General features: G+C 37.5%; 1 protein-coding gene across 4 annotated transcripts in view; it reads left to right on the forward strand.

Annotated features, from left to right (window-relative positions):
* Nucleotides 1-15028, forward strand: part of LOC127617193 (transcription factor COE3-like) — a 125608-nt gene extending 110580 nt beyond the window's left edge. For 2 of the 4 annotated variants that reach the window (XM_052089120.1, XM_052089121.1), the window contains exons 12-16: nt 2745-2810; nt 3247-3421; nt 6881-7066; nt 9411-9620; nt 12188-15028. In XM_052089120.1, the coding sequence (XP_051945080.1) occupies nt 2745-2810; nt 3247-3421; nt 6881-7066; nt 9411-9620; nt 12188-12219 (669 nt within the window). In that variant the 3' untranslated portion in view covers nt 12220-15028. The remainder of the gene's footprint in view (nt 1-2744; nt 2811-3246; nt 3422-6880; nt 7067-9410; nt 9621-12187) is intronic. The other 2 variants (XM_052089118.1, XM_052089119.1) reach the window with 1 other exon arrangement.
* The last annotated feature ends 206 nt before the right edge of the window (nt 15029-15234 follow it).

Genomic DNA, 15234 nt, shown 5'->3' on the forward strand with positions numbered 1-15234 from the left:
GAGCAAAACAACTCGAACTCCCCCTCTTCAGCTTTCGCTCTCTTCCCTCCACTTTCTCACTCACTCTCTCACTCATTCATTCACTCACTCTTTTTCATTCTATTTGTGCACATTTCCTTCACTTTGTCTTCTGTCTTCTCTCTCTCCCTAGAGTTTTTTCCCTTTGTTTTGTTCCAACCCTTTCCCCCTTGCTCATCTTTCAGTGCAGTTTTCTGTCTACAGCTCTCCTTCACATCTCGTCATGAGATTTACAATTACTTTACCATTTCCTTTCTTTGTCCTCCTCTCTGTATCCAGCCTGGAGATTTTTGTGTCGTTTTATCATGATTTATTTATTCTTGCAGATTAACTGCTTTTTTAGTTCTTTGGGTCAATCTTTCCTCTGTGTTGTCTATCTTTATACTTTCATCTGCCTTTTCCTTTGTTTCCTGTTCCTTCCCCATACAGTCATACGAAGTGTGTGTGTGTGTGTGTGGGCCTGCACCTTGTCTCAATGTAATACCCCAGGGACCTCCAGTAGAGGCTGCCATAATACCAGCTCTGACTTCTTCTGTATCACCCCCCACTCCTCCCCCCTCTGTCTCTGAGATTTCTCTTCTTCAGTTAAATAGTACAAGCCTGAGACACCAGTTATCTGTTTCCTGTGTTGTTTTTCACGACAGCACACATACGCAACACATTCGATTTCTTTTAAATGAAAATTCTGTAACATTTTGGAAGAGATGAACTATTCAGCTTGGAAAAATGTAAAGTGAGCCAATCAGTAATCACATTGTTAATTACATTACATAAATGATGTTTTACAAGTATTCTACAAATAATAATATTTTTTAAATGCAGTATGTAATAACACAAACAATGAATTCAAAATTAAATGAGTTACAGTAACTGTAATATGATTACAAGGTACAAGTTGCACTACTTTTTGTACTAAAAATGTATTAATATATCATTTTTGAAACATTTGTTTCAGAGGTGGAGAAAGGTAATTTCAAAATATTTAGGGGGGGGGGGGCTGGGTAGCTCAGCAAGTAAAGACGCTGACTACCACACCTGGAATCCAGGGCGTGCTGAGTGACTCCAGCTAGGTCTCCTAAGCAACCAATTGGCGCGGTTGCTAGGGTGGGTAGTGTTATGTTGGGTTAACCTCCTCGTGGTTTCCATAATGTGGTTCTCGCTCTCAGTGGGGCTCGTGGTGAGTTCTGCGTGGATGCCGCATAGAATTGCGTGAAACGTGAAGACGTTCTCAGTCGCAGAGGCAACTGAGGTTCGTCCTCCACCACCCGGATTGAGGCAAGTCACTACGCCACCATGAGGACTTAGAGCGCATTAAGAATTGGGCATTCCAAATTGGGGAGAAAAGGGGAGAAAATTACAAAAAAAATCAAAAATAAATTAAATAAAGTAAATATTTATGTATCGTTGTCTTGAAAAAAGGATGAACAGGGCAAGAGTAGTGATTTGATATAAAATTATAAGTTAAATTAGTACAGATGGAACAGATGGAAAATAATTATGCATAAGAAGCTTGTAAACCTGTTTAAAAGTACTCGTGTCCTGTTAGGTGCTCTTAGTGGGACCAGAATGGGAGTCTGTAGGCCAGTGGAGATGTGTGACTTACACAGGAACACTGCAAAATAACACGCACACACACAAAGACCCACAGTCACACACATCGTGTGAAGAATGACAGTGGAGCATATGTGTACACTCTGAAAGTAACGCAGCCCTGGATCACTGCTTGTGTAATTTGGCACAAGTTGAGTGTGTTTCTGTGTGTATGTTGGTGTACATGTTTGTGTGTGAGACAGGTCGGTGTAAATGAGATTCAAACAGCTTCTTTTTCTGTCTGCCTCATCACGTTTAGTTTTTAGAGCACATGTCGTGTTTTATTACGTAAAGTAAATAACTTTGGTGAAACTTTAAAAATACAGTTGTTTACTTATTCAATACAATTATTATTAGGACTGTCAATTTAACGCATTGCTTTAGTGCAATTAATTATATAAAATTATTAATGCCGCTGACAAGTAGGTAAATTTAGTAATAAGGAATTATTCTACCTTTAGAGCATTTCAAGCTTGATTTACCACCTTGATGTTTTTGTGATTCTGTGGCAGTAGGGGGCAGTCAGCGTGACTCCAGCTGTACAGATAATACGCCTCCACACACCAACGTGCGGGCAGCTCAGTCTTTCACAAATGCAAATTTGTGTTCAAAGACTGGAACGAAAACAACATATTGCAGGGCTCTTGAGATGCGTGTTTTAAAGTTTCAAACTACGTGTTACTTGATACAGAATCCCAAGACACTGCGGTTATGACTAGAGATGATAAAATCAAGCAAAATGCGACACAACCAAAATAAACTATTTTTTGACTTTAAAGGCACTTTTTGTACTGTCTAAATGCTTTATTTGTCTGCCGCCACTTTAAATGTACATAATGTAATGTATTTGAATGATCTGAATTATAAACAAATGTATATATAGCATTATATGAAATTATTGTAATTATTAATACTAAATTATCTTCATTTGTGGGCCTTTCTCAGTAAATATTAATATGTACGTTATGTATCAATACATATATTATTCAATTGACAGCCCTATTAGCTGTCAATTTCATGGTACTATTTTTTATGTATGATATTATTTATGTTTATAATTTATAGCTGATTTACAGACAAAGTGCCAGAGTTGTAGTATTTGACTAAACTGGGCATATGTGTGTGTTTTCTATTAGGAGGTACTACTGAAGAGGGCCGCAGACCTGGTGGAGGCACTTTATGGGATGCCCCATAACAATCAGGTATGAAAATTCAGGAAAACTGAGATGATAATTGTTAATTGTACATTATAAATACACAATTAGCAAATTTATACCAATTATATATCATAGATATTGGACACACTTTACATTAGAATGTTCATTGTATGTACAAAAGTACAATTATTCCTATTACTAACACATTACATGTAATTACACATTTGTTACAATATATTACAATGTAATTAATGTGTAATAAATGTGAACAAAAATGTAATGTCTAACACAACACTTTAAAACTGTAAAAGTTGGAAGAGCACAGGGTAAATGGTGGGAGAAACTGATATGAGAAACTTCAGATCAGATTTTTTTAGGTGGCATATTCTATATCCTGTTCTGACACACCTCTCCCTGCTCATTGTATAACTTCAACACCTTTTTCTCTCTCTCACTTTCTATTTTTCTGTGCCTCGATCAGGAGATCATTTTGAAGCGTGCTGCAGACCTGACAGAGGCGCTGTACAGTGTGCCACGAAGCCATAACCAGTTGCCCTCACTGACGGGCTCTAGTGCCCACTCAGGCATGATGGGAGTTAACTCTTTCAGCAGCCAACTCGCCGTCAACATCTCTGAGGTCTCCCAGGCAGACCAAGGTTGGTGAATGTGTGCGAGTTAATTCACATTTATGTCCCAAATCGCACATGGAAATACTTTAAACACTTTCAGGAATGTTTGACTGGGTTCGATAATTCAACTCATAACCTCTAAATTTTTAAATGCTCTCACACACATAAATTTAGTCACACACTCTCTCAGACTGTGTCTGGATCTGTTCATCTCTCTCTTGGTGGGCTTCACACGCATCCAGCAGTTCTGTACATGATGATCACACGGCTGTGTTTTGGCAAGCCTGTCACCCACAACACTCAAAACCGCCACTCACCTTCACCTGCTCATACGAAAGACACGTTTATACGTATGTGTCTGTATGTGTATACACTCTCTGTCACTACAGAGAGAAGTGTGAGGGGGGCAGGCTGTGAACGAGCTGAGAGACTCAGGATGACAGCTTTTCAAGAATGAAAAACGTTGTTTGAGCATGTACAAACTGAATTGAACTGTAAGTTGCATGGGTTAAAAATGTCTGCTGAGTGAAGAAATGTAAAAGTCCATTTAAGTGTCAACTTTGTCACAGATTTGTCTCCTAAAATTCCTTTGGATATATAATAATAGTAACAAATATACCAATCTGACACATAGTAAGCATATAGATATTTAAAATTGGATAGCACAGCCTAGAAGAATTTGGGAAAGACCACATTTTGAAATCTCTGATTTTTGACTTTGACATCCTGGCCAAACTGAGCACTGTTTAAGATAACCTGATCCCATCACAACTACAAGATTATGTCAAATTTTTGGCAAAATGAGAAAACATGGCTTCTTACCCATATCATGGCAGTTCCAAGGTGAAATGCACTACACAGTGAGTAATTTTTAAGGTTAATGCTTTATTGAGTTTTAAATATATAAAACCTTAAACCTAAACCTAACTGATAGTGTCATAAAAAGTCAATGTGACATGAAAAAATGTCCTCTGCATCACAAGTGTTACAATGCCCAATGTAAAAAGTACAAAGAGCCATATTAAAAAAGATTTAGCAAAAATGCAGGAATAGTAACACGATTCAATGACACCAGGCTAGACATTGATGTAGAAGAGACACAACTGAGATTTCTAAAGCAACTGATATTTTAAAGAGATCTCATTTGTGGGTCCTGGGTAGCTCAAAAAGCATTGACACTGACTACCACCCCTGGAGTCACAAGTTCGAATCCAGAAACTGAGTGACTCCAGCCCGGACTCCTAAGCAACCAAGTTGGCCCAGTTGCTAGGGAGGGTAGAGTCAAATGGGGTAACCTCCTGGTGGTCACGATTAGTGGTTCTTTCTCTCAATAGGAAGTGTGGTAAGTTGTGCGTGGATCACAGAGAGTAGCTTGAGCCTTCACATGCTGGGAGTCTCTGTGGTGTCATGCACAATGAGCCACCTGATAAGATGCACAGATTGACTGTTTCAGAAGTGGAGGCAACTGAGACTTGTCTTCCACCACCCAGATTGATGTGAGTAACCGCACCACCATGAGGACCTGCTGAGTAGTGGGAACTGAGCATTCCAAATTGGGGAGAAAAATGTGATTGTGAATTGTGAAATATGTGCTTGTTCTTTCCTATTGAAGTTCATACGTTCATCATGGCACATGTATGTGAGCATCTCCATGTACAAGTGTGTTTTTAATATCTGCAATGTGGAGCCATGTTTCTCTTCACCCACCAGTTCTGTCACTCATGGACAGGAAGTGGGAATGCATGTGAAATGAACAGATCACTCTCCTTATATCAGAGAAAAAAAAAGACACAGGAAGACAGAGACACTTCTCTCCTCCTAGCACTCATCCCCTTGTCCTCTCATCTGTTTTCCTCATTCGTGCAGTAAAAGAACACCTACAGGAATCTATGAGGTCATGGGAAAGGGCCGTTTGCAATCATACAAATAATACATTTCATACTTCATACTCGTCTGCAGTGCAACTACAGCAGGCTTTAATTCAGTTACCCTGCTCTTCTCATTCATCCATCAAACTAATTATTGTTTCAAGTTCTAATTACCAAGTTGCAAACTGATTTAAAGAAACACCACCTCTCTTCTGCATCTTATCAAAGCACATAGAAACACAGTTTATTTAGAAGTAAACACACCCTGGCTTAACCATACAGCTCTCTGATGAAGAACATTATTTGCCACATATGATCTGTACGATATTGTATGACTGCAGCCATGTTGCCGCCCATGTGGCTTAGACGTGTTGAAAATACTGCACACTAGTAGGTTTTTCTAAGGCTGTATTCAAAGTTAATATTTTCTCTACTTACCTCTCAGTTGCGCTGTGATCTGATCTGAGAGTTAGACTTAATGTCAAGAGAGTGGACAAGGATGGATGCCAAGTGGAACATTCAAAACTCTCTCTCTCTCTCTCTCTCTCTCTCTCTCTCTATTTCCTGTTTAGTTTTGAGAGGCCATTGACAGAGAATTTGCTTTGGATTTTACAAGAGGATGAAAGAGATTAAACTAGATCTTAACATTGCATACAAAAATACAATCCTAAAAATTCATATCGCTTAAAAAAGTAATAGCCAACCTGGTTTCATAGAATCAGGTTACAATACCTACACTCTTGGTAAATTAGTTTTATGTGGATCGCTGTACATATTGAGATAATTTCCTGTTGAAATTAATGCTTGAAGTGCTTAAACAACCTGGTTTATTCACATCATTGTCATTTCAGAAAAACATATTTTTTCACACTGTTATGCAGACAATACTATCAATACTACACTTTTACTAGCATGTGACTTGTAAGGCAATACATATTAATGTTTGCATTACATAAGTAACTATTTACAAGCTTATTCAAGTTAAATGAAGCTGCGCGTAAGCTCCACAAAATGACGTGGTAGCTTTAGCAATTGCGTTTTTCATCTCAAATTTACTTTTGTGACACTATCGGTTATTTTTAGGTTCAAGGTTTAGGATTTAGGGTAGGGAGGTTGGATTTGTTGATTAAAACTCTAAAGAAAAAAATCGTCATCTGTTTGGGAGACAATTTAACTCACTGTTAGCACCACACAGTGGACATTTCACCTCTGAACTGTTGTGATATGTGTAATGAACCACACAGTGCAGTTTTGTAAAAATGTCACCACAGTTTTCAGAGTTTAGCATTGAGACATCTTTCCATTCTCTCTCTTTCTGAAACATAAACACACTTGCACATGTACAAATACACACTCTTTAAGCTCTGCTGGCAATTATGGGAACATGGACAAAGTTTTGCTTGACTGCTGTACTGAGTGCTTTCAGAACCGCAGCCGGACATCTTTAAGAGTTTCTCATACTTACCGAGGAATTCCACCCACTAGAAACACAAACCCCAGTGTTTTACAGACACATTAGTCCAACTGCAACATCTACAAATCACATCAAACTCTTTGTTTTTAAACTTTGAGCAACATTTCATGAGGTTTTAACCTGCTGCTGTGTTTTGCGTTCCAGGTTACTCTCGTAACTCAAACAGCGTTTCTCCTCGAGGCTATGTGCCGAGCTCCACACCCCAGCAGTCTAACTACAACACCATCACCTCCACCATGAATGGATATGGAGTAGCTGGCATGACCAACCTGGGCGTCCCTGGATCCCCCAGCTTCCTCAATGGGTCCGCTGCCAACTCTCCTTATGCAAGTGAGTCTCCTGTTGGCCAACTTCATTGTACGATAACAGATCCTACTGTTTCCCTGCTGAAAAGGTCAGCATAGCTGGTCACCAGCATATGTTGTGTTTTGGATGCTGGTACCCCTGCATGTGATGCTTGTGTGCTGGTGTCGTCATTAGGCTTATTAGCTATCTTAACCAGGAAGACTTTTCATGGTTAACAATCTTTCCCAGAAAGACCATGCTGGTCGACTAGTCTACTGTAAGTTTTGTTGGTGAGCAGCATAGCTATAATGAATCACTAGCATCAAACCAGCATTAACCAGCTTGGACATTTATCCTGGTCTAGGTTGGTAATTTCAGCAGGGTTGTTAATGGTGAAGTGTGTAATTTTTCGATGTTAAAAACGTTCTACTATCCAAGCTTAAATGAATGTTCCAGTGTTCAGTAGAAGGTAAGCTCAATCGACAGTATTTGTGGCATAATGTTGATTACCACAAAAATAGTTTTGACTTATCCCTTGTTTATTAAAAAAGAAATAATATTAAATGCAGTTTACAGAAAAGCACTTACTGGCACAAAGATTGCACACTTCACCATGAACTCACCAGAGCATGTTTTGGATGTTGATTGGTCGGATTTAACCATCTCAGATAAATTTGACTGTTGTCGATCTCAAAGTTGCATCTGAGTTGAAAATGTGATTTTGGATATCACAAGTATCAGCAGGTACTGAGTTGACATAATGTGGCATCTTAATGCTATAACCTGTACAAAGCAATGATGAGGTGATGTGTTTGTCATTGTGTGTTCTGTGAGGGAAAGAGTCTTGTCTGTCTGCTCTACCATTTCCTGTGAACGACTTCATCAGAATTAACTGCACGATGGCTCATATTTTTCATCTCCTTTCATGTCTAACACATTAACAATGCTACCATGCCACTCACTTATTCACACACTTGCTTCCTCTCCGCGTTCAGGATAGTCAGATTTTTGCACCTTCATCTAAATACGTCTTTTACAGCACCAGGGGTATCTGTGAAATAATTGCCATGCTTGTGTTCTCTGACTGACAATTACAAATTAGTTTTATATACCAGGGTTACTACAAAACTGTTCATATATTCAGTACATTGAAGCTATATTCTGTGTGATTGGCACTTGTTTGGCAGGTCAATCATTGTGCAAAGCTGTTTCATGGCAGATTTACTTTCAATTCATTATAAAAATGAGAAAAAATTTGGCAAGTGTTTTCAATTGGAATATCATTGAATATATATGTGTGTTGTACACTAGTTTGGTGTGAAAGCTCATGCTTTCTACTTACAAATTTGAGACTGAGCTTATTTAAAAAGGGTGACTTTGGTAAATGTAAAAACAAAATATTTAAAAAAAGTGGTGCTAAAAGCGAGTTACATTTTCTCCCAAATGCAATGGAGTTTAATTCAACAAAACATACCTCCCTACCCTAAACCTTAAACCAATTGTGAAATGAAAAACGCAATTGCTGAATCACATCATTTTGTGGTGCTTCTATGACACTTTCAGCTCACGTGTCAATACGCATGCTCTTCAGGACTCATTCCCTGGACCTTTGTTTCGCAAGTGAAATGTTCTGTACCCTCGCAATTTGATCATGCTTGAACAAGCTTGTAAATGTAGTTGGTTATGTAATGCAAATGTTAAAATGTATCGCCTAACAAGTCATGCACTATAGTAAAAGTGTTTAGATGTCATAAGATAGTATTGTGTGAGGAACAGGGCAAAAAATAAGTGTTTACGAACTTATTATCTGCCATTTTATTCATAATTTGTGTGAAAGGAAATACAAATAATTGTTGTTTTGGTGCCACTAGTGGTCATTTTGTCAGGAAACTACTGGCAAGAAAAAACGTATTTTGCAAAAATGTACGTATAGTAACATGTATCTATCATAACATGTACTGGGCAGAAGAATTTGGTTCCTGAGATTGTAAATCAGGGCCAAGTTGCTTTTAAGATTGTTAGCTTGTGTGAAGTGTATCAGTTATTAGATGTCCTAATAACATTGTCTTCTGACATGCTTTATGTGTGACTGTGTGAACAAAAGAAAATGGTTTTATGTTGGTGTTTCTGCAAAACTGCAGAAAAGTAGTGCTAAATGTGAAGTACAATGATTTAAATTTGATATCCTCCTCAAGAGTTCTAAGTTATGGATCAACTTTGCCATGCAGGTACACTTTTTCATCCCCATAATGCCTCAACCATAAACCCTCCACTTTTATTAACCCTCACAAACTAACAATCGGCATGACCCACATCATTACCACCTGCTCACTCACTAGCATCTTCGTGTGTGTGCGCACGTGTGTGTCTCTGTGTGTGTCTGTTTCAGTCACCCCATCCAGCCCTCTGTTGGAACATCATGCCACCTCCTCTTCCTCCTCATCTATCCCTTCTTCCATCCCTCTGTCTGTGGGCCCTTTCTCATTCTCTCCTGTCCATATGATCTCTGCAGTCAAACAGAAGAGCTTCGCGCCTGTCGTCCGGCCACAGACCTCCCCGTCCCCCACCTGCACCGGCACCAATGGGAGCAGTCTACAGGGTGAGCACCCCACCCCTCTCCTGCCTCTGAGCCAATCGGGGGAAAGACCCTCCTCTTGAATGTGTCACAAAGAAATAAATAAAAAAGTCTCACAAATATTTTGAGGTCAAAGTTGATCCATAACTTTCTATGCATCGGGCTGGTTTCTTTTACAACAACAACAACAACAACAAAAACAACAACTTTACTGGACTTCTGGACTGCAACATAACCCTGATATTGCATGTAGTAACTGTGCTGCTTTTGTTTTAAATAATGGTGCTTTGATTTCTCTAGTAAACATTTGCTACATGAATATAGCAGGATAGTAAATCTGGATATTTATGTAAAATAGTAAAAATGTAAGCTTTTTTCTAAATTAAGATCAAATTTGCATTAAGTAAAAAAGCATACTGAAAAAGGCTTCTGGTCCTGAAACTTTCATGACCTCACTCCTGAAGCCATAAAGAGTACTCTCATATGGAGTATTAATATATTATCAGTCCAGATATGGCATCAATGTGCTTCAATATTAAACTGTCTAATCTTTTGTTTTGTAAAGTACACTGTTCCCTCATAATAACTGACATAGTATTAAACACAAGTCATTTCCCTATGTATTTCCTTTATAAATGTTTACATAAGTACAATGCAAAAAAAAGTCTTGTTTTCCAAAGAAAAAACAAAAAAATGTTATAAACATCCTTGATTTACTTGAGAAGCAATATTGTGAACACTTGTTTCCAGAATATATATATATATATATATATACACTGCATGCCCAATTATTAGGCAAGTGAGTATTCTGATGTTATCATTATTTCCGTGCACATTTTCCAACTCCAAACCATATAAACTTTAATGCTTATTTTACTCAATAATTTTCAGGTGGTATGCATTTGTGTAATGAGGGAGGGTGTGGTGACTAACACCTTATATCAAGGTGTTCATAATTATTAGGCAGATTCATTACCTCAGGTAAAATAGGCCGAAAAAATAGATTTAACTGACAATGAAAAGTCAAATATTGTAAAATGCCTTTCAGGCGGATGCAACACTCTTGAAATAGATAAACTATTGAGGCGTGACCATTGGACAATTAAATGTTTTGTTGCAAATAGTCAACTGGGGCACAAAAAAACGCATAGAGAAGAAAAGGCGGAAATGAACTGCAAAAGACTTGAGAAGAATTAAACATGAAGCTACCAGGAATCCGTTATCCTCCAATGCTACAATATTCCAGAACTGCAACCTACCTGGAGTGTGCAGAAGTACAAGGTATCAAGTGCTCAGAGCCAAGGCCAAGGTCATGAAGGCTGAAACACGACCACCACTGAAGGTATTCACAAGCTGAAGCATCAAGATTGGGCAATTAAATACCTGAAGACAGATTTTTCAAAGGATTTATGGACAAATGAAATGAAAGTGACTCTTGATGGACCAGATGGTTGGGCCCGTGGCTGGATCACTAATGGACACAGGGCACCACTTCGAGTCAGATGCCAGCAAGGTGGAGGAGGGGTACTGCTATGGGCTGCTATCATTAAGGATGAGGTAGTTGGACCATTTCGAGTTGAAGATGGACTGAAACTCAACTCTCAAATCTACTGCCAGTTTCTGGAAAGTACTTTCTTCAAGCAGTGGCACAGGAAGAAGTCCTCAGCATTCAAGAAGGCCATGATCTTTATGCAGGACAATGCTCCATCACATGAATCCAAGTACTCCACTGCTTGGCCTCAAAGATGCCCAAAAAATGATTTAGCCCCCTTCCTCACCTGACTTAAAACCTACTGAGAACATGTGGGCCCTTCTCAAACGTGAGATTTACAGTGAGGGAAGACAATACACCTCTTTGAACAGCATTTGGGAGGTTGTGGTTGCTGCTTCAGCAAAAGCTGATCGTGAACAGATCAAGAAACTGACAGACTCCATGGATGGAAGGCTTCTGGCAGTTATTGAAAATAAGGGTGGCTATATTGGTCACTGAATATTTTTGAAAAGTTATTTCATTTCATTTTGTTACTTATTTTGTTGTACCTACCTAAATTTAGAATAAACAATTTTTGTAATTTAGTTGCCTAATAATTGTGCACACCTCTATATTCCCATGAGAAAGACAAAACTCACTTTTTCTTTATTAAACATTTAGGTTTGAGGTTCAATAACATTTTGGATTGACTGAGAGCATTGTGATTGCTCACCAATAAAATGAATCCCGAGGAATACAATTTGCTAATAATTTGTCAAGCAGTGTATAATATTAAGTTTACTTTACCCTATTGGCAAAATGACAATGTTGTTTTAAGCCAAAAACCTTCAATTTTGTTAGGCAGATGATTAAAAGAAGAAAAACTATTTGCAAATTGGGTAAAACAATTAATCAAAGATATAATCTTTGAAAACCAGTGTTAATATGCTACGTAATTTAGCTTATTTTAATGAAGTTTAAATATAATTACTGGACAATCAGAAAAAATACTGATTAAGAAATTTGCTTTTGTTGGGTCCAAAGTGGGCCAAATAGATAATATCTTAATTAAACTGTCTTTATAAATGTTGGTTGACCTCTAGTTTCTCTACTTTTCCAGCTATGGCCGGTCTGATTGTCCCTCCTATGTGAAGAGGAACCTGATCCTCCTCAAGGCTTCATTGAGCCCACAACAAACTCATTGGCTCACTAAACCTGTCTGACACTCTCTTTTCAAACATTACCAATCATACGAGGAGCTGCCCAAAAATAACATCAACACCTGAACTGCTAATATAAAAAGGAAATCAAGTTTTCCTGGACTGAAAATATCCCATGTCCTGAAATCTCAATAGATTGTTTTTGTTTAAACCTCTACAACTTCATCCTTGCAAACTTTGAGAACGTTGCCCCTAACTGCAGTAGCATTTTATGCAGGAACCCAAGAAGCTGTCAGGAAAAGGATATCGGAGATCATTACGATGGGAACTTGGAGCCCAGGTTTTGATATGGAAAGGGGCTACTACCCATTACGGGGTTATTCCTTGACCATATAGGGCTTCTTCGCACGTCCCCTTTGTTTATTTCATATGTCTGTATTTTTTCAACAGTGAGAGGCCATAAATCAAAGGAACAATCTCACACACTCTGATGGGACTGGGACTGTAATGCCAATAAAAATGATTCCTTCCTATTTACGAAATGTAAAGTCTTTGGTTTTTAACATCAATGTAATTTTATTTAACTTTTTTTTTCTATCATTCTTTTAACCATCTGAGTAAAATGGACAGCAGGTGACCTTAATCAAAGTGGGAAACAAATGAACCGATTAATGCACAAAATGATCCCATATGGAAAAACTCCTGCCAAGACAGTGATATTTAGTAATCATCAGACTTATGGATCATTCATATTTAAACATACTGTTTTTGTATTTCCAGTGTAGTTCCAGGTGTGTGTATAGGTAGATTTAAGCCAGGAATGCTTTCTGCAGTTTTAATCACATTTAGGTACCAGACTTATTGTTGAACTTCTTATTGTGCTTTTTTGTATGTATTTATAACGTTTGTTTCAGGATTCCTTCGGTGAGTTAGGCCTGAATAATAGTAACAAATCTCAATGTCAACACGTTTGATGTCTTAATACCTTTTAGATATTGTAAAAAGAGTGCAGAATTAAAGGGGTGACACTTTTTTTGTAAAAACAAAAATGTCAATAAATAAAATAAAAATAAGGTCCGATATGAACAGGACACCTGTTTTTTAACAGCAGGCTGCAAAGCTCTAACCCTTTTGTAAAAAAAAAAAGAACAAAAAAAATTTCAGTTGTATATTTAATGTTTTCTTTTTGCAAAAAGCATTTGTGTTTGTTCTTCCTCTTGTCTTGTGTGTTTATTGTGATATGTGTATTTCCTAATGCACTATTTTTGTTGGGGTACTTACAAGAGCAATGTATCTTAGCAAGCAGATGAAAATAATAAAAAAAAATATAAAAAGAAATACATATATATATATATACACATATGCACTAGTATGTTTTCAGATTGATTGCTCTTTGCTTTGGTCATGATAACTAAAATGACTAATCGCTCATCATGTGATTTCGTTGATGTTTCTAAATTTTTTTAATATTATTTCTCGGTCCTTGAGAGGTTTATTTTACATTAGATATTTGTTGTTTCGCCACATATCGTTGGCTGGTGAAAAGTCAACACTTCTTTGCTGTCAAATCTGTTGTGCTGAAAAGGACACCACATGATAACTGCATTACATTTTCCCAAATGGATCATATCAGAGAAGTTCAAACCTGTGGAGAAATGCACATGCGATTAATTGTGACGTGAAACAATTCATTGACATCAGTGTTGCAGGTGGAGTGTTATTGTTGTTGCACAACATCACGCACAATTTATGCAATCTGCACTTAAATAATGCAAGCAAATTGCTATCCACATTTCAGTGGAATAGTAGTGAACTCAAACAAAAGAAGGGGATATAATGATGCCTTAATATAGAATATGCTCCAACGAAATGTATATCTTAAATCACAAGTCAAAATAATAGGGACCAGAGTGATGTACTTTGGCTCCAATCTTAAGCATGCTTGTGATGTGATATATTTAAATACTTTTGAAACTGCATTGTCTCAGTTGGGAAAATGTGGAAAATCATTGCAAAATATTATGTTGGTAATCATTACAGATCGTTTCACTATCACGATGTCAGTTACTTGGTTATATTTAACACACCTACATATTGCTTAATGTGACCACTTGGATACAGTTAAAAACAGTAATGTTAATATTCCAGTCATGTTTTCTTTCCTGTTTTCCTGAAGAGAGTGAGTGAATGTGTGAGCCTATGTCTCCTAAGATGAAATGTGAATTAAATTGTGGTTTCTGAAAAGCTCTTTTATTTCACACGTGACCTAATTACTTTACATTCATCCTGGTGGGGTTTAGAATTAAATGCCGTAAAGGAAATACAATTTGACAGTGCCCTGTAGTACTTAAACAGCTGAATTCAATCTCAAAGTTCACATAAAAACAGACTTCTCAGAAATCCAGCCTGGCTGGAAACATGCACACACACACAAACACACACTTCTATCCATTTCATTAAATTTCCTCATAGCTTGTGAAAGTTTTTTTTGTTTTTTTTTTCATAGACGTAGAGAGTTGGCTTCTGCTTTCTTTTTACAAAAACAGTTTTCTTTGGAAATGTTGAACTCCAAGTGAAATGGGGAAAGGTACTGCATCTTAGTGAAATATGAAACATTGTATCAAAATATATATAAGCACAATGTTTAATTAATTAATGTCTTTAGAATTCAGATAAGGAGATGCATTCTAATGTCCTCTCTCCCCTCTGACCATGCTGTAAATAAATGCATGTTTTTTTATTTTCTTTTTTTCCTGTGATCCCGTGCTTTTTGTACAGAAACAGAAAAATAAAGATTACATTTGGCTTGAAAACCTCTAGTCAACTCTCAATGCTTTATCACATGAAGCACAAAGCCTCTTTTTTACTTTCACAATGTTTGAAAACATCAACAGTCCAGCTACATCTAAAAGTCACATTTAATGCTGTGCCTCTCAGCATGGGGTGGACCATCTCGGGCCAGAAATCTCAAGATTTGCTTCAAACTTCACAGCGAGGCTCATCCTTC

The sequence above is a fragment of the Xyrauchen texanus genome, chromosome 23, assembly GCF_025860055.1.
Source record: "Xyrauchen texanus isolate HMW12.3.18 chromosome 23, RBS_HiC_50CHRs, whole genome shotgun sequence".
Classification (NCBI taxonomy): domain Eukaryota; kingdom Metazoa; phylum Chordata; class Actinopteri; order Cypriniformes; family Catostomidae; genus Xyrauchen; species Xyrauchen texanus.